A 19,293-nucleotide genomic window follows, 5' to 3' on the forward strand; every position below is an offset into this window, starting at 1 on the left:
GCAGCATGACAAAGTGTGTGTGCATGCACACAAACAGCCATTTTCAGAAAAACTATCCCTGGCTTTCCACATACTTTCGAGAAGTAAAAGAAATCTCTCCAAATGGGTAATAATAACTAGGAAACATAGCAGGTTCTAAAAGCAAAAACCAGAAAACAAAAACGGACACCCCAGAAATTATCTTTCTCCTTCTCACAAATCCTCCCTCTCCCGTTAAGGACGGCACACCAGGCTTCATAACAAATATCTATGGTTCCCCACCATATTCGAGGCGTGGTAAGTACTAGCTGCACAAACAAGCTTATGCCCCTGTCTTCCTGTGACCATCGACAGAAGGTCTCTGCGACTGGGGAAGTAGGCTCAGTGAATTAAGTGCTTGCAGAACAAGCAAGACCTCAGTCTGGATACCCAGGACCTGGACAGGAAACAAGCCTGGGTAGTGGCGAGTGTCTGTCATCCCAGTGCTGGGAGGCAGAGACAGGAGTTATCTCTGGGGCTTTCTAGCCAGACAGTCTAGCGAAAAACAGGGGGAAAGGAGGGAGGAGGGAGTGTTTCAGATTCGGTGAGATACTCTTAAAACAAAACAAAATAAAAAGTGGAGAAAGGTAAAGACAACAAGCTTCTTTTGACTTCTGCTCAGAATGCACCTGCACGCTCGTGCTTGTACGTACAAGTACACACACACACACACACACACACACACACACACGATGGGGGTGTCCTGAAGCGCTGTTACATCCCTCTCTTCCCGAAGAATCGTCCACCCAGCCTCACGAAGTACTGTGCCGACAAGGAAAACCAAGCAATAACCAGAGCCCCCGGGCTGAACTACAGAGCCCCAGTGCGCCGGAGGATAAACAGAATGTATCTGCAAACTACTGGGCAGCCCAGGATTCTGACCCCGCTGTCCTCGTCCCCCTCTCTCGCTCTCCGTCTGGAACTCTGGTGCCTGCGGGTCGGCTAGGCTCTGTCTCCGGTTGGGGCGTGAAGGGAAACGTTACCCGAACTGGGGCTGCAGCGTGGCCAAAGTCCTAGCTTTAGGATCCGGGGAGGCAGGGGCCGCATCCAGCACAGTACCTGCTCTCCACCCGCCCCCCAAAACTCCCCAGTCTCGATCTCAACCGGCGTTAAAAGCCGGTTCGGAGGTTTTCCGTTTCCCAAAGTGACTTCCGCCTCCGGGTTGACCTTTGCCGGAAGCAGTACATGGATGACGTTAAAGTGTTGCGCAGTAAGTGATTCCGGAAGAAACAGGAGTGCAGCGTGAACATGGTGAGGAGAGTGGGAGAAGGAATTTTGTCGGAGGGCTTTGCGGGTATATGGGAGCTCAGCGCGTGGCCAGATGTAGCCTCGGAGCTTCCCTTGTGTTTTGTTTTTTTTTTTTTCCATGGTGGTCTTAGCTCGAAGGAACCTATGTTTTACAGAGTGGGGAAGGGTCTGGCTTGTGTTTGCGTTAAGGGAGAAGCGGCAAGAAAAATAGGAAAAGGATACTTTAAAGGATGCACTGTTTCCAGCTCTTTTAACTCGAAAATTTCCGTTTCAAGGGGAAGCAAAAGAAAACAAGAAGATATGCGACCATGAAGCGAATGCTTAGTCTCAGAGATGAGAGACTGTGAGTGGCCAGAATCAACTGATTTCTTAAACTGATCAGAGATACAGAAATCACGATGGGCTAAGTAGTAAAACTTTTTGTTTTGCTTATTATGTCTTATATCTATATTGCATGGAATTATAGTCACTCGTTCTAGAGGGTGGGGAGGATGGTGTCACTGTGTAAAAGCCAATGAGGTCCCACCATGCTTGTCTTCAGTTTCCAATTTCTGACACCCAAGTTTCAAAGGGAAATACATCCATTTTATAAATTACACGCCTAGCGCACGCCTTTAATCCCAGCACTCGGGAGGCAGAGACAGGCGGATCTCTGTAAGTTCGTGGCCAGCCCGGTCTACAGAATGAGTTCCAGAACAGGCACCAAAGCTACAGAGAAACCCTGTCTCTAAAAACCAAAATAAATAAATAAATAAAAAATTTTAAAAAAAGAAAAAACTCAAAATGTTAAAATAAGCTAGAGTGATAATTTCCCATGATAAAGAAGACCCAATCAGTTTCCCTACATCAGTTAAAGACAGGGTGAACAGTTTTTAAATAAAACCCTGCCTTTGTTGTGTTTTAAGAGTCTTAGAGGGGGCTGGAGAGATGACTCAGTGGTTAAGAGCATTGCCTGTTCTTCCAAAGGTCCTGAGTTCAATTCCCGGCAACCACATGGTGGCTCACAACCATCTATAATGAGGTCTGGTGCCCTCTTCTGGCCTGCAGACATACACACAGACAGAATATTGTATGCATAATAAATAAATAAATAAATGTCTTAGAACAAGAGAATGGTTGTTAAAGCCTTCAGAACTATTATTCTCAGCTTCTGATGTGAACTTTTATTGTATATTTTTAAGGAATGATGTCCTGCTGATAATTTCTTTGTGGTTAAGAGTTTTATATGTGTGTTATGTCTCAGGCCTTTATAAGGAATGTGGGAAAATTTTGCCCCATCCTGGTTATCTGAGGTTTTTGTTTTGTTTTGTTTTTGTTGCTTTTTGAGACAGGGTGTCACTATGTAGCTGTGGCTGGCCTGGAATTTACAATACAGACCAGACCTCAAACTCCTAGAAATCTGTCTACCTCCCTGGTGCTGGGAAGGCTATCAGGTCCAGCTTGGGATATTCAGAAGTATTCAGAAAGTAGTGTCAACCTCTTCACAGCCTCTTATAAGTAGATTTTTATTAGCATATATTAATTATACATAGTAAGTTTCTTATAATGTCTTTTGTCATAATAAACCTCCATTACTCTCTTGGAATTAATCACTGATAAATATTAAGGAAAAAGTTAATGTGTAATTAGAATTTACTCATTAACATTTTTTGAGTTTTTTGACTTTATTGATTAATTTTTATATTTTTAAGCCCCTTCCTCTTACAGTTACTTGCTGTCAAAGTGTATGTTGATATTAGCATCACAGGCACAAAACTGGATTGCTTTGATGCCTTGAAGGATAAAAGAGAAAGGAAAGACGTTGGACTGGAACTTGAGGTGATAGGGATTGAGCCCAGAGCTTCATACGTACATCCGGTGCTCTACTGCTGAGTGACGTCCCCAGAAGCTGGAACTTCCCGATGAAATTTTCACTATATCATTTTTCCTCTTCTCCGGATTTACTTTTTTACAGTAAAGAAAAGGATAGATTAAAGCCTAAAAAGAAAGAGAAGAAAGATCCCAGTGCGCTGAAGGAAAGAGAAGTGTGAGTATGAACGAACGTCAAGTTCTCATTAAAGAGATCCTAACCCATGGCTCCGTGACAGTCCAGGCTTCCTGTGACCTGAGGATTTACCAGTCAGATGGTGATTTACTAGCAGGTTCTGCACACACAAATGAAAGAGGTATTGATAGGATATACTGAAGTCAGTGCTTTGGGGGGTCTCTGAATCCCATGGGACACTAAGTTTTCCCCCATGGCACTGGGGAAAAATTTTTTTTCCTTTCAAAAAAAAAATTTCTTAAGTAATTGCCACACTAAAAAATTTCACAAAAGAAAGACTATATTGGTAAAGTTATATATTCTGGATGAAAGTCATTCCTTTAATGTTAGTATATTTAACTTTATGAAAAACTCTTACCACATCTTTCGTATTTTGCTCTGGGTTCACAGAGGCTATATTGTCACATAGATACTGGTTCACACAGCAATGTTTGAAGATCATGGATTTCTAGGTGAGCGACAGGCTCTGCTGTAATATGTGGTCCAAATGCTAAACGATCGTTTACATTCCATACAAGTATTTAGGATTTTGAGAATGGCAGACTTGCGGTAGCGTTGATTCTATTCTGATAACTGCCGTCAGCCTCTTTGTGCCCCGTAGCCATCCTGATCAAGGAGAAACCAGGTTTGGGGTAATCACGGTTTTAAAGTCGTGTCACAGCTTTTCAGTAAGCCTGATATTAACATGTGGTTAACTTCTTTTTTAAGATTCCTTTTTTTTTCTTATAGCTATGTGTGGCGTGTTGAAATAGGAAGCGGCGGCGGGGCTGCTTGGCCCATGAACTCTAGCCCTTACAGGCTAATTCTCGCACCTGGTCTAGCCCATTTCTAATGATTTTTTTTTTTTTTTTTTTGAGGCCAAGCAGTTGGTTTATTATAACTTAACCAATGAAATCAACAGATTGATATATGACACTCCCACATCAGTGGCGTGTGTTTGTGTAAGGACATGTGTGTCTGTATATGGGCATGTGCTCATGAGTTTGGGTGTCTGTGGCACTTAGCGGCATAGGGTCTCCTGAAGCTGGAATTATAGGCAGTTATGAAAACCCAATGTCAGTTGTAGAAACTGAATTCGGGCCCCCACAAGAGCACTGGGACATACTTTCAACTGCCGAGCCACTTCTTCAGGCCCTTTCCTGACTTCTTTTAAACTCTGACTTGCAATGAACTAGGGGAAGGGTCAGTTGCCTGAATGAACTTTTTCAAGCAGATAACTTCATTTTTGGTTTCATTAACATCAAAATTATTGATACAGACTTGAGCTTGTGATCTTACTTTCTTTTTCCTTCCAGCCCCCAACATCCTTCCTGCTTATTCTTCCAGTACAATACACAGCTGGGTCCACCGTACCACATCCTTGTTGATACCAACTTCATCAACTTTTCCATCAAAGCCAAACTCGACTTAGTGCAGTCGATGATGGACTGTCTGTACGCCAAGTGTGAGTATCGTACTTTGATGTTTCTGTCACATCTGGACAGAATAATCAGAGTGATCCAAATACATGAAAGAAAGGAAGTGAGGATCTCAATGAATGAACTGCCAGAATTATGAATTTTCAATAAACCCAGCACTGTTAGTTTTCAATAAGTTGAGATCTAATGCATACTTGACTAGGAATAGTTCAGTTGTCACAATTTAGAAAACAATGCTTTGACTGTTATTATTAAGGACATTAATTTTGAGCCTAGATTTTAAAATTTTGAACAAATGAAAATCTATTTTTGGTATATACATTTATATGAAGCAGGATGCGTTCTCCATTCCACTCCAAGATAGGGCAGCTCAATAAAACACTTCCATTTGTGGTCACGGGGCCGGCAGTCAGATAGTGGGCAGTTCTCACATTTGTTCAGTTAGCATTCATTTGTGCTGCCAAAGGTCTGAGGTGGTTTTACCTCAGTGTACAATTTGACAGTTACAGAGTCCCTTATTTATTTGGGTATTCCTTTGTACTTGTAGTCCTGAGTAGGAAAAAGAAAACATAAGCCATATCCGAGAGAACAGCTCCTAATAGTTAGGTATATTACATTTTTGGTTTAGGGAGGTAGCTCAGTGGTTCAATGGAGCCTTCCTAGCATTGAGAAGCCAAGTCCCCAGCACTGCCAATCAAGAAGAAGAAGCCTGGTGGTGGCACACGACTTTAATCCCAGCACTTGGGAGGCAGAAGCCAGTGGATCTCTGGCGGATCTCTGAGTTCAAGGCCCATCTGGTCTCAAACCAGACAGCCAGGACAGCCAGAGCTACACAGAGAAAACCTGTCTTGAAAAACAACAACAAAAACAAGATCAGTTACATTTTATAATTGATGGGTTTCTAGTCATAGGGTTTTTTTGTTTGTTTTTTGCTAAAAGGACAAATGACGTTCATACTGGTACTTTGCACCTCCTTTTCAAAAGGATACTACAGGCATACATTACTGTGGTTGGAGAGTTTGGTTACAGGCTCGAGAGACACTGTCTCCATCTGTGGAGCAGGTGAAGCAGCAGTGCTAATATGGGACAGTGGTAAAGTCCAGGAGCTCAAGCTAAGACAGCTGCAGAGGTCACTGTCCAAAACATCCCTGTACCGAAAGACCGTACTGAGACTTTCACACCTAGAGCAGAGACGTCCTGCTTAGTGGTTAATGTGACTGTGATATGGGATGTCCTTCTGTATATGTGTTGCTTATTTGTAAACGGAGATTGCTCATTCGTTTTCTGGTCATCTAACCCAAGTACTCACACAAAAACTACATTAATTACAGCAACAGCTTAGGCCTATTCCTACCTAGCTCTAACATCTTAAATTAACCCATTTCTATTAATCTGTATCACCACGAGGCTATGGCTTAAGCTTCTGGCGGTGTCCTCCTTTTAGCAGCTACATGGCGTTTCCCTGACTCTGCCTACTCTCTTATCTATGTTCAGATTTTCTGCCTGGCTTTACTCTGCTAAGCCATTGGCCCAAAAAGATTTATTCATCAACCAATAAAAGCAACACATATACAGGACATCCCACATCATGACTGGTGACTTTAAGCTAAAGCTAGTTCTTATTTACATTTTATAAAATCCAGACCAGAAATATAGCTCAGTAGTAGGGTGTTTGCCCAGCACGTGTGATGCCCCACGTCAATACCCAGTACCACACATACTAAAACACAAAACCAAAGAAACCTCAGCCGAAGGAAAGGGAACTGGAAAGAAAGCAGGAGCGGGAACTGGAAGTAGAGCCGAGTGTAGCACTGGCATGGTGTGCCTATGATCCCTGGGCGTGCTCTCCAGCTCTACCCCACCACACTGCAGAAAGTCCTAGGCCTCCAAAGAATCATACTAAATCCTCTCTGCATGCATAAGTAAAGAAATAAGTAAATAGGCAACAGCATACCTATTTCAATGTGGATGGTAGACATTTTAAGTCTAAGATGAGATGGGCTATTCAACCAAAAAAATTTTTTTTTTTTAATAAAACTGCTGGGAGTGGCAGGTTGTGCTGGAGAGATGGCTCAGCAGTTAAGAGCATTTGTTACTCTTGCAGAGGACCTGGGTTCAGTGCCCAGGACCCATATGGTGGCTTACAATGATTCCAAGTCCTCATCTCACCTCCACAGGCACCAGGCATGTGCATGATTGCACATATATATAGGCAAAACATTCATACACGTTAGATAAATACTAAAAAAGATTACTAAAAAAATTAAGTATACTAAGGCCAGCAAGATGGCTCATTAGGTAAAGGCACGTTCCACCAAACCTCCTGAGTTTGAGCCCAGGAGCCCACATTTTGGAAGGAGGGACAAGATTCCTTCAAGGCAGGGTTTCTCTGTAGCTTTGGTTCCTGTCCTGGAACTAGCTCTTGTAGACCAGGCTGGCCTCGATCTCACAGAGATCTGCCTGCTTCTGTCTCCGTAATGCTGGACTTAAAAGTGCATACACCACCACTTGGATAATTTAAAATTTTAAATATATAGTAATGCTTTTGAAAGATCAGGAGAAACTAAAAGTAAATTTAAATGAAGAGAACGCTAGGTCAATGAAATTAGATGATTATGGAACCAGAAGGCCATATGTACTTGAAGACTAATTTCACAGTAATAAACCCTGAGAGCATTGGGCCTACTGTGGTGTAGGGAAGTATGCTCCAAGAACCTCCGGTATCGTCAGTTATTACGCCCCACAATGGGCAGTGCTCCTCATTTTCCCTCCCCCTAAGTGACATTAATCTAGTTCTGTTTGTATAGATTTGCCTGTTCTGGGCATTTCATACATATAGGGCCTCTGATGTGACTCTCTTTCATTCAGCATGATGCTGTCAAGGATCACATAGCACATACTGTTTGATGTCTGATCATGCGTACTGTGTGTAGAGGTCACATTTTAGCTGCCTGTTCTTGGTTTTTGCATTAAATAATAAACTTTACTTTGTTTGTATATGTAGATGGGTGTCATCCTTTTAAGCTACATAGTATTCTGTTTAATATATAATATATATTTATTCATATATATTTATTCACACACACTCACACACACACACACATATATGGGGAGGAGTTTGTTGTCTTAAGACAGGATCTCATGTAGTCTGTGCTGGCTTAGAGTTCATTGTGTAGCTCAGGATGACCTTGGGTTCCTGACTCTTCTGCCTCTACCTCTGAAATGCTCAGATTATAGATGTGCATCTCTCCCATCTGCCACCCCAACCCCATGTTTTGAGGATTGAACCTAGGACCTCCTGAATGTTAGGCCAGCACTGTATCGCTGAGCTATTAGTCAGCCCACTTTTACTTTTTGTTTTGAGACAGGGTCTCACCAAATTGCCCAGGATGGCCTTGAGCTCCTTCTAGTCCATGCAGGCCTTGGACTTTTAATCCTCCTGTATCAGCATCCGGAGCAGCTAGGATCACAAGCCTTTGTCGACATACCTGACTCTTCTTTTAGTTCTTAATGATTGTTTCAGTAGACTTAGTCTGTTGTCATTGCAGAAGTCTGCAGGATTTTTACAGACTGAAATAAATATATTTCAGCAGATATCTTTATAAGTTCTGTTACTAATTTTTATGCTGTGTTTATTTGTTCCTCGCAGGTATCCCTTGTATAACTGATTGTGTGATGGCTGAAATTGAGAAATTGGGCCAGAAGTACCGAGTGGCACTGAGGTAGGAAGGACGTAGTCTAGTACACTGAAGACACTTCAGAACACCTCGTCTCTTTGCTAGTCAATGATTTCCTGAACCAGTTAGTTTAAACAAAAAAATTATAATAATAAAATAAAAGAGGCTGGAGAGATGGCGGAGTAGTTAAGAACATTGCTGCTTTTCCAGAGGACCTCAGCCCAGTTCCTGCTACCCATATTGGACACTCAAAACTGCCTGTAACTCTTTCTCCACGTCACACTGCTTGTTCTCATACAAGAATGACAGCTGAAGAGGAATAGTGAATTTTTTTCACAGGTCACTTCCTATGTAAATGCAAATCTAGAAAGTTCCAGGAAAACTCATCTTTTTACTTTTTTTACTGGATCTTACACCCACATACCCACACATACAGTTCACTAACTAGCCTGTTATTCAGCAGGTTAGCAAAGGTTCTCCTATATTCATACCTTCAATTCTCTCTCCCTCTCCCTCTCTCTTTTGTAAACAGACAGGCATAGGAAAATATATTGAGCCTTCATATTGTTGATGGGCCGTGCCATAGTGATCATCCTTTTGTGCCTGTCTTGCAGTATATTTGTGTAAGACAACTTCCTAAAATGGATTTGATTTTCAATCCTGTAATTTCTTAACTCTGTATGTTTGAGCAAATTAATGTCTGAATCTCTTTCCCTCTTTTGTAAACAAATACAAACGCCCTAGAGTTTGTGTAGTAAACGAGCTCGAGCGCTCTCAGCTCCTGATTGTAATTTTTTTTCTCATAAGATGAAAACATAATCTTCGGAGGCCAGAGGGTACCTCATAATGCCCATGTAGATTTGTTACCTTTGGTTTACTGGTTGGATGGAGAACGTTTTCTTTAATTCACTTTTACAATCCCGTAGAATCGCCAAGGATCCACGATTTGACCGACTTCCGTGCACACACAAAGGAACCTATGCTGATGACTGCTTGGTACAGAGAGTCACTCAGGTATCAGCATCACTTTTAGATGTTTACTTTGTGTTTAAAAAAACCTGGGCAGTGGTGGTGCACTCCTTTAATCCCAGCACCTGGGAAGCAGAGGCAGGTGGATCTCTGTGAGTTTGGGGTCAGCCTGATCTACAGAGCAAGGTTCAGGACAGCCAAAGTTACACAGAAAAACTTTTCTTGAAAAACTAAAACAAAGAAAAAAGGAAAAAAAAAAATATGGCAAGCTGGAGCTGAAGAGGTGGTGTTTCAGTGATCAAGAGTACTTGCTCTTGCTGAGGACCCAGGTTCAGGTGCCAACACTCACATCGGGTGGCTCACAACCTTCTCTAATTCCAGTTCTGATGTCTTCTGGCATCTGCAGACACCTGCACACACGTGTTGGATACATATATACTAAACACACATACACACACAAATATATATATTTGGAAGGAAAAAAGACACAATCTGGGTGAGGTAAAGAGGCAAAGGTAGGTAGACCTCTTAAGTTTAAGTTCATCTTGGTCTACATAGTCAATTCCAGCTATCCAATGCGAATCCCCCCAAAAAGCGGGGGCACAGATTATTACCTACCTTCTGAATATTAAGGTTCAGTAAGGTACTTAGGGTGGGTTTTTTCATGCATACATATATGAAAATATATATTTATGAAATATATATATGCATATGTATCTTTGTATATATAAAGCATATATATGTATATATATTTAGCAGTTGTTCATGATCAGCGTAGATACGATACCACTTGAAAAAGTAGATCTAAAAACACTGCTGTAACCATAATGGGAAGAGCATGTGCTTGAGAAGGAAGTCTGATTTCAAATCTCAGCCCCTTACCCATTGGAAGCAGAGGCAAATGGATCTCTGTTCAAGGATCAAGGCCAACTTGATCTATATAGTGAGTTTTAGGCCACCCAGGACTACAGAGTGGGATCCTGTCTTAAAACAAAAACAACTGCATTAACTTAGTATGTGATTTGGGACAATGATTGGATCTTTATTCAACAAATTCCCTATAACATGTTTTAAGTGAATTCATGTAGCTATAATAATATATCACATTCTACTACCCTGTGAATCTTAGATAAGGTTCCATTTCCACCCATGAAGGAATGATATTCCTCCCTACCATACCTAACTCAGAAATGTTTTCTTTGTCTGAGAATCTCCCAGGGTGCTGTCTCTCACATATGCTGGATTAATTACTTTTTGAGTTCTTCCATTCCGAACTGCTCATCAAACAATACAGGACATCTGCAATTGGTTGTACCCTTAAGAACCTTTCTCAGGCTGGAGGTGTTACTCAGTCTTAGAGTGCTGACTGGTCTGCATCAGGTCCTGGATTTGATCCCCAGCACTGAGAAAGACAGGAAGGGACGGGGAGAGCCTGATACTTGCAGAGGATAGAATGAAGAGAGGAAGAACTTGGCCCTTGCTAAAGATGACCATCTTGATTTAATGACTACTCTGCCCTTTAACAACTTGATCTATAGATGGGGCCTCAGCACAACCTCCACCTCAATGATAAAGTTTTATAAAACTCAATGGACACTTTTTTCCTTCAAGACAGGATTTCTCTGTAGCTTTGGAAACTGTCCTGAAACCAGACTGGCCTTGAACTCACAGAGATCTACCTGCCTCAGCCTCCCAAGTGCTGGTATTAAAGGCATTCACCCCCACCACCACCCAGCAGAGATTTCTTTCCTCCCTCCATTGATTGCACAGCATTGTTTTTTGTTTTTTGAGATAGGGTTTCTTTGTAGCTTTGGGGCCTGTCCTGGAATTAGCTCTTATAGACCAGGCTGGCCCCAAACTCACAGAGATCTGCCTGCCTCTGCCTCCCAAGTTCTGGGATTAAAGGCGTGTGCCCCCACCGCCTGGCTTAATAGAAATTTTTATATGAAGTAAACTAAAAATAGTTTCCAGCTGATAGTTAATGTTAAGCCAAACTGGGGTTTTGAATCTTAGGGGTCCTTCTCCTGGCCCAGGACCTGCCTACTTCCACCACTAAAGAACTTCAACATATCTCTGAGTCACAAGGAAGGAAGATCTGTGCCCTCCAATATAAGGAATTTACATGGAGTCAGTTTTTACATGGGAGTTAGTTTTCCCAAAACTAAGGAATTGTCTGCCTTAACTGTGGCAGTCCTTCTGTGTGTGAGACAGGAAACAGTTTGCAGCTTAAACACTTCCTTCTTCCCCTCAAGATTTATAAGACCACATTGAGGCCAGGTAGCTTACATATGTTATTGTATAACTATCTTCTAGGTCTTAGCATCCTTCCCTCTGCTAGTTACTGTGAAAATGAGGGACTATTCAGTGGTTGTGTGTGTCCTTTGTAAACATCAGTGGACTTCTCTTTCAGCACAAGTGCTACATTGTGGCTACAGTTGATCGGGACCTCAAACGAAGAATCCGGAAGATCCCTGGAGTTCCTATCATGTACATTTCTAACCATAGGTGAGAGGTTGCTATTAGAAAGTGACTAGAGGCACATGGTTGGTCATCAGTTAAAGTGAGAGAGGGTTATAAAGTTAGAGAGGATTTCCAAGAAGTGACACTATCCTGTTTACATCTAAAGTTGAAGAAATGAGACAAAATAGCAAGAATAAAAGCAGAAGATAAAGATAGGATTTAGGAATGAAACAAACATCAAATTGGTAAAATAAGATTATTAGGAGTGCATGTATTACTTTCTATAAAACATTTTAAGTCAAGCTCATCCTTTTAGGTAGAAATATCCTTTTTGTAAGATTTCTGTGGGGTGCTTAATCTTCAGCATGGAATAAAACTGGCCGTGGTAGAATACCTATAGTCCCAACACTGCGGAAATAGTCACCAGAAACTCAAGATCATTCTTGCTACTCAGTGCATTTGAGGCCATCTCAGAGAGAGAGAATATTTTATTAACACCTCATCTTGGAAACTAAATGTTTATTTTAATAAACAAAACAGTTCTTTATTCTTCTTGGATGTTTCCATGTCTGTCCTATAAATACTACTGTGCCCAGCTTTTCCATTTGGGAAGAGCACAGTAAAAATATGGGCTGATTTAGGCTAACCTGGACCCAAGTCCTAGTGGCCCCTTGCCAATGCTGTGACTTTGAAGAACGAGGTAATGTAGTCAGCATTTTGGTATAAGCCATTCATTGTGGGGTCCCTCTAAAATAGTTACCACCGATAAGGTTTGAGAGTACAGGGTGGGGGTGACTCAGACGAATTCTGTGCCATACCTTTTTTAACAGTGTCTGTTTTTCTTCCTGACCAGGTACAACATTGAAAGGATGCCAGACGATTACGGAGCTCCTCGGTTCTAATTCTTCCCTGACCACATTCACCTGCGTTTCTTTACCAGATTTCTCTGTCAGTTAATTAAACACACTTTTTGTTGTTGTTGTTGTTTTTTTATCATATTTTGTCTCAGTTTTAAAAATAGCTGCATCTTTAAAAAATTATATTATTAAAATGTGTATATGTATGTTTGTGTGTGGGCATGTACATGTTAGTGCAGGTAACTTTGGGGGCCAGAGGCCTCAGATCACCTGCAGTTACAGAACTGAAGTTACAAGATGTCTGAGAACTGAACTGTCCTCTGGAAGACCAGCCAGTGCTCTTAACTCTTAACCACTGGGTCTTCTTTCCAGCCCAACTACATCTTTTTATGAGTGAGATGCTCCAGGGGGTGTTCACATAATTTGATTTACTTAGTGTCTTAGTCAGTGCTCTGTTGCTGTGAAGAGACACCATGCCTACAGCAGCTTTTTTTTTCCTTTTTTTGGGGGGGGGGGCGTTCAGGACAGGGTTTCTCTGTGTAGCAGCTCTGGCTGTCCTGGATTTGTAGTCCAGACTGGCCTCGAACTCACTGAGATCTGCCTGCCTCTCACGAGTGCTGGGATTAAAGGCATGCGCCACCATGCCCAGCGACAACTCTTATAAGGGAAAATATTTCATTGCAGCTGGTTTATGGTTTCAGAGGTTTAGTACATTATTACCACGGAAGCATGGCAGGGTGCAGGCAGACGCGGTACTGAAGAAGTAGCTGAGAGTTCTACATCCAGATCAGCAGGCAGCAGGAAGAGAATGAGACTCACTGGGCCTGCCTTGAGTATCTGAAGCCTCAGAGCCCATCCCCAGTGACACACTTCCTCTGACAAGGCCACACCTCATAATATTGCTACTCCCTGTGGACCTAAGAGGGGCATTTTATTCAAACTTAGCAAACCTTTAAATACAATTTTAGAGAAAATATTGTTAGGGTAACAATATCAGGCAAGTTGAGGACAAGTTTTGTTTTAAAAAAAAAAAAAAAAGAGAAGCCTGGTGTGGTGAGTGTTATGGTTTAAGTAAAATGCTGGAGATCCCCGAGGGGTGCAGTGGCAGAATCACTGCAGGTCCCTGAGTGGTGGCAGTGGGCAACGGCCGTGAGACCACGCCACAGGTCCTCAAGCAGCAGCGGGCCGTGGGTACTGTGACCACAGCAGTCCCAGGCAGGGAGCCTCCCAGTGACCTGCAGGCCATGAGGGTCATCAGGTCCTAGGCACGGAGCTGCATGGTGGGTGAGAGACCGAGGTGGGTAGGCATGCCATGCAGAGGAAGTGAGTATTTATTTAGTGGGTTATGGAGGGGAAAGAGAAAGTTGGGAGAAGAGAAGAGAGAAACGGGAGGTGGGGAGAAGTGGGAAAAAGGGAGTAAGGCAGAAGCTGTCTCAGAGAGAAAGAGAGAGGAGACTCAGACTGAAAGCTGAAGACCAGCTGGCCTCAGTGGATGGGGGGCATGGCTTATCTCTTAAAGGGACAGGACAGACCATTACAGTGACCATACTTAATCTTAGCACATGATGCAAGTGGATCTCTGTAGGTTCAACACTAGCTTGGGCTATATAGTGAGGTCCTTTTAAATGAATTTTTACTTTAATAAGATATAGCCTTTGATGAGAAGAGCCTTGTGCTTAGGACATCTTTTGAATTGTTCCAGTTCAATGAATCAGGTTCCTCTTTTGTTTTGCTATTTTTGCTTTTTGTTTTTGTTTGTTTTTCTTGAGACAGGGTTTCTTTGTAGCTTTGGAGCCTGTCCTAGAACTCACTCTGTAGACCAGGCTGGCCTCAAACTCACAGAGATCCCTCTGCCTTTGCCTATCAAGGGCTGGGATTAAAGGTGTGCACCGCCACTGCCCTGCTTCAGGTTCCTCTTTGATAGTGATAATCTATTTGACAATTATATGTGCTTTCAAACCTGTCTCCCTTTAAGATTGACTTGCTTTTTTCCAGCTGCATACTTTTCATATCTTTTGGCTCTGGTAAGCAGTAACTATGCCACAGCCTGATTGCTATCCTGTCTTGAAATTTCCTCCACTTAGCAAATCAGTCCATTGCCTGTATGACTGCATCCCCACTCAAGCTGACAGGACACAAGCACCATACAGTCAGAATGTCAGCAGCAGTGGTAGTGGTGCTTTAATCCCAGCACCCTGAGGCTGAATCAGGTGGATCTCTGAGTTCAAGGCCAGCCTGGTCTACAAAACAAGTTCCAGGGCAGTCAGAGCTACACAGAAACCATGTCTTGGAAAACTAAAACCTCCCCCTATCCCCCAATAAAAGAATACTGGAACAAGAATGGCTTCTTTCCCTATCCCCAATAAAACAATACTGTAACAATAGCTTCTTGCCAGCTCCCAACAGTCATGTTCCCCTTTGAAACTCATGAGTCTGGCCTTCATGATGTTTTTCTTGGCATTCTAGTCTTCCAAACTCCCAACAAAACATTCCATTAAGTTCTGCTTACAACTTTCAAGAGCTTTTCTAGGTTAGTTATTGTAAAGGTAAAAGTAAAATGCTGCGACAGAAATGCTGCAGATCCCCAAAGAGCCCTTTCATGCACTAGGGATAAATACTGGTCACTGCTAGTGGCCCCACAAACTGCCCACGCCGCACTACTGTCACCCACATCAGAGCGCCTACTAGTTTGGTCTTATATTCTTTCCCCAGCTGTCAGTCCAGGGTCGGTGCTCTCCCACTAGCTCTAGTTCTACAATCCTCTTAAACAAACCAGTTCCAAAACATGATCAAGTTTATCCCTGCTAATTTTCTGAGTTACATGCCTTGTTGCTGTGACTAGAAGCAGCTTACGGATGGGAAAGTTTGTTTCAGCTTACAGTTACTTACTGTGGAGAAGGCGTGGTCACTCTGCATCAGCAGTGGGGCAGAGTGTGGACACTACGATGCTCGGTGGGTGCACTTTCCTTTCATCCCAGGAGTTCTCAACCTGTGGGCTGTGGCCCTTTTGGAGAGGCAAGTGACACTTTCACAGAGGTCACCTAAGACCATCAGAAAGCATAGATAATTATATTTAGATTCATAACAGTAGCAAAATTATAGTTAGGAAGTAGCAATAGAAATAATTTTATGGTTTGGGGTCACCACAACATAGGGAACTGTATTGAAGGGTCACAGCATTAGGAAGACTGAGAACCACAGTTACAGTCAGTCTGAGATCTCTGCCCATAGAAAGGTGCAACCCTTCTATAAGGTGAATCCGTCATACCTCAATTATCCTAATTCAGAAACTTTCAGAGAGCTAATTCTAAAATGACAAAGACTAACCATCACAACCGGGTGGTGGTGGTAAACGCCTTTAATCCCAGCACTTGGAAGGCAGAGGCAGGCGTATCTCTGTGAGTTCGAGGCCAGCCTCGTCTACAAGAGCTAGTTCCAGGACAGGCTCCAAAACCACAGAGAAATCCTGTCTCGGGGGGAAAACAACAACAACAAAAAACACAAAGTGCATAAACTAAGTACTTTAGCTTGAAGGATTTTTCTAAACTGAACTACCTGTGTAACTGATTTACCCAAAGTAAAAAGCAAATATTTAGGTGAGCATGATCGCACACTTCAACAATTTCAGAACTGATGAGGCAGAAACAGGAAGGTGAGAAGTTCAGGTTCATCTTTGACTATATAGTAAGTTCCAGGCCAGCTTGGGGTATATGAATCATCATCTCAACAAGCAAAATGAAGGGGCAGGGTTAAAAAAAAAAAAGTTCACTGGTGACCTGCCTCATCACTATTTGTGTTAGCAGACATTCTCTAGAGACTAAATAAATAGGAGAGAGAGAGAGAGAGAGAGAGAGAGAGAGAGAGAGAGAGAGAGAGAGAAAAGGAGAAGGAGATCGTTAGCTTACAGTAGCTAACGCCCATTCTCTATACTTCATGAGGACTCACCAGGATAAGAACTGTCAGCCAGGGTGGTGGTGGCCTTCATCCTTAATCCTAGTACTTGGGAGGTAGTGGCAGGTGAATCTCTTTGAGATCGACGACAATAGAGTTCCAGGACAGCTAGGACTATTACACAGAGAAACCCTGTCTCAGAAAGAAAGAAAGAAAAAAAGACCTTGTGTTAGGAAATTTTATAACACGAGCTCTCTGCCGCTGCAAAAATCCCAATCAAGCCAAATGACAACCAGCCAAATTAAAGAATATCCAGGTTTAATGGAATTTCTGCGCTATTGGGTGGCCCTGAGAGGGAACCGGGAAGCCACAAACGACAGGGGCGGAGGTGAGGGCAGGGAGACTTTCAGGGTAGTAGTTTAAATAGACTGGGGGAGTGGTCAAGGTTTGGCAGGCACAGGGGCAGGGCCTCCAAAGATGGAGGCCTGAGACCAGGATTTATACCTTGGTTAAAAGGAACCAGACAACCTCTGTTTTACTGATCAAGAGTTTACATTTGGAACCAGTCGGGCGGTGGTGGCGCACTCCTTTAATCCCAGCACTTGGGAGGCAGAGGCTGGCGGATGTCTGTGAGTTCGAGGCCAGCCTGATCTACAAGAGCTAGTTCCAGGACAGGCACCAAAGCTACAGAGAAACCCCTTGTCTCGGGGAGAAAAAAAAAAAAAAGAATTTACATTTAGCATTGTCTCTTTGAAAGCTTAATTAAGATGTTTTGGGGATATGTAAATCAACTTGCTAAGGTGTAAGATGCAAAAGGCTATCCTTGTGCCTCTGTACTTCTTCCATGGGCTTTTGTGAACACCCACACCCTTTATACAGCAGGTCTGTCTGCCTTGTGGAGTGATTTCTGCCACCAAGTCATTCGGAGTAACATCTTTTTTTTTCTTTAATTACTTCTTCAATTGAGCCTTCCACATTCAATTAATTGAATTCTCTAACTGTTTGGGACAATCTTTTCCCTCCAGGTTTTGTTTACTTTTGGTTAATTGCAGCTTCCATCTGCATGCCCTTGGTAAACACCTTCTGCCTGCCTGCATTTAAACCAAGAGTGCCTCAGGCACCTCAGCTTCCAGAAAGCGTAGAACCCTCATTCTCACAGTAGAATCTGGCCACCCTGCTTATAATTAGTGTTCAGTTTTGGTTTTCTCCCATTTTTGCCTTTTTCCGCAGGATCTCATTACATAACACAGGCTAGGCTGGAGAATGCTTTGTAGGCCACGTTCAGATTGGATTCTTCTGCCTCAGCCTACAGAATGCTGTGATTATAGGTGATTATAAGCATATGCTGCCAAGTCCAACTATTCCATTTTCATTACTGTTCTTTCTGAAGCAGGGTCTCATGCAGCTCACGGAACTCGTCTTAGTGGAGAATGACCTTGGATTTCTGATCCTCCAGCTTCCACTTCCAGACTTCTGGGGAGGATTTCTGTTGTGAGCCATGACACCCAGTCTTTTTTTTTTCCCTTCAAGACAGGGTTTTTCTGTAGCTTTGGAGCCTGTCCTGGAACTCACTCTGTAGACCAGGCAGGCCTCCAACTCACGGAGATCTGCTTGCCTCTGCCTCCCAAGTGCTGGGATTAAAGACATGCACCACCACTACCTGGCTAACACCCAGTCTTATGTGATGCTGAGGAACCGAACCCAGAATTTCATGTATGGTAGACAAGGAATCTATCCAGTGAGCTGCATGACAAACTTTTGGGCAGACATTTCCTCCCCAGACCCAAACACTTCATCACTCAGAAAGCTCCTTCAGACAGAAAGTTAACAACACAAAAATAGCCTCAGGAAGTCCCTGAAACTGATCAGATTAATTAGGCTCCTCCTTCCCAAGAGTAAACACTAAAAACTTTTGAGAGTCACTCTCAGACAACATAAGCAGCTTGAAAGAAGCCAATACCAGCTAAGCAGTCTGGAAGAGGTACAGAACCAAGTGTTGGAGGCTGATACTCTCCAACTTGTTGAGTGGCTTGCAGGCTGTGCAGTATGCTTCAGAGTTTCCAACTTTGGTGAGCTGCTGCCCCACATGCCTTGGTGATGCAGCTGTTTCCGAATCATTTGTGCTCCTGAAACTCCTCTCCCATATTTCTTTAAGTAAACCAACTGAACTCATCGTTTTAGTGAACTTTGGTGTTAAACACGCTTCGGTCTGGGTCCGCAGTGGGCTTCCTGTCCTAGCTGAGCAGACCTTGTCATATCTCCCCAGGAACAGTCAAACACACGGCTATTTCTTGAGCTGGGATAAATGTGACTGGGTTGCGAAAATTCATGGTGGTTTATACTCATGCCATGCAACCTTATGTATTTCTATGCTACTTCAATAAAAAAAGAAAGAAACTGAATCCCTAGCCCCATACCTACCACACACAACCACCTGAGACAGATAAAAATCTGGTTACTAGAAAGAAAGCAAGGTCACGTATTCAAGGGTACACAATTGACATGCTGATACATTTATTAGTCTTAAAATTAGGTGTAGTTTTCTTTTCCTTAGTCAGAATTCACTGTACCACCTCTAATTTTCAGCAATCACCCAAACCAAAGGAATACTTTAATATCTTATTGCTAGTGTTTAGAAGATTAGCTTTTTTTTTTTAAAGATTTATTTATTTATTATGTATACAACATTCTGCCTCCATGTATGCCCACAC

The 19,293-nt window shown here is 42.7% G+C and overlaps 2 protein-coding genes across 7 annotated transcripts in view; one reads left to right on the plus strand and one right to left on the minus strand.

The window, feature by feature from the left end:
- Window positions 1-1,182, minus strand: part of Arel1 (apoptosis resistant E3 ubiquitin protein ligase 1) — a 50,357-nt gene extending 49,175 nt beyond the window's left edge. For 4 of the 5 annotated variants that reach the window (XM_050164571.1, XM_050164566.1, XM_050164569.1 and 1 more), the window contains exon 1: window positions 1,002-1,182. The gene's annotated coding sequence lies outside the window, so the exon portion shown is untranslated. Of the gene's footprint in view, window positions 1-900 lie in introns of all 5 variants that reach the window. The other variant, XM_050164570.1, reaches the window with a different exon arrangement.
- A 68-nt stretch (window positions 1,183-1,250) lies between these two features.
- On the plus strand, window positions 1,251-12,897 carry Fcf1 (FCF1 rRNA-processing protein). 2 transcript variants are annotated; one of them, XM_050164577.1, is made up of 8 exons: window positions 1,251-1,269; window positions 1,542-1,609; window positions 3,221-3,292; window positions 4,606-4,754; window positions 8,378-8,450; window positions 9,332-9,419; window positions 11,785-11,879; window positions 12,688-12,897. In XM_050164577.1, exons 1-8 carry the CDS (start codon window positions 1,267-1,269, stop codon window positions 12,734-12,736), a joined length of 597 nt encoding a protein of 198 aa, XP_050020534.1. In that variant the 5' UTR covers window positions 1,251-1,266; the 3' UTR covers window positions 12,737-12,897. The 2 variants fall into 2 exon arrangements, with proteins under 2 accessions (XP_050020534.1, XP_050020535.1); XM_050164578.1 differs by lacking the exon at window positions 1,251-1,269 and having other exon boundaries at window positions 1,552-1,609; window positions 2,958-3,292.
- The last annotated feature ends 6,396 nt before the right edge of the window (window positions 12,898-19,293 follow it).

Source organism: Alexandromys fortis, unplaced genomic scaffold (assembly GCF_014885135.2).
Source record: "Alexandromys fortis isolate MF-2015 unplaced genomic scaffold, M_Fortis_MF-2015_v1.1 scaffold_159, whole genome shotgun sequence".
Classification (NCBI taxonomy): Eukaryota; Metazoa; Chordata; class Mammalia; order Rodentia; family Cricetidae; genus Alexandromys; species Alexandromys fortis.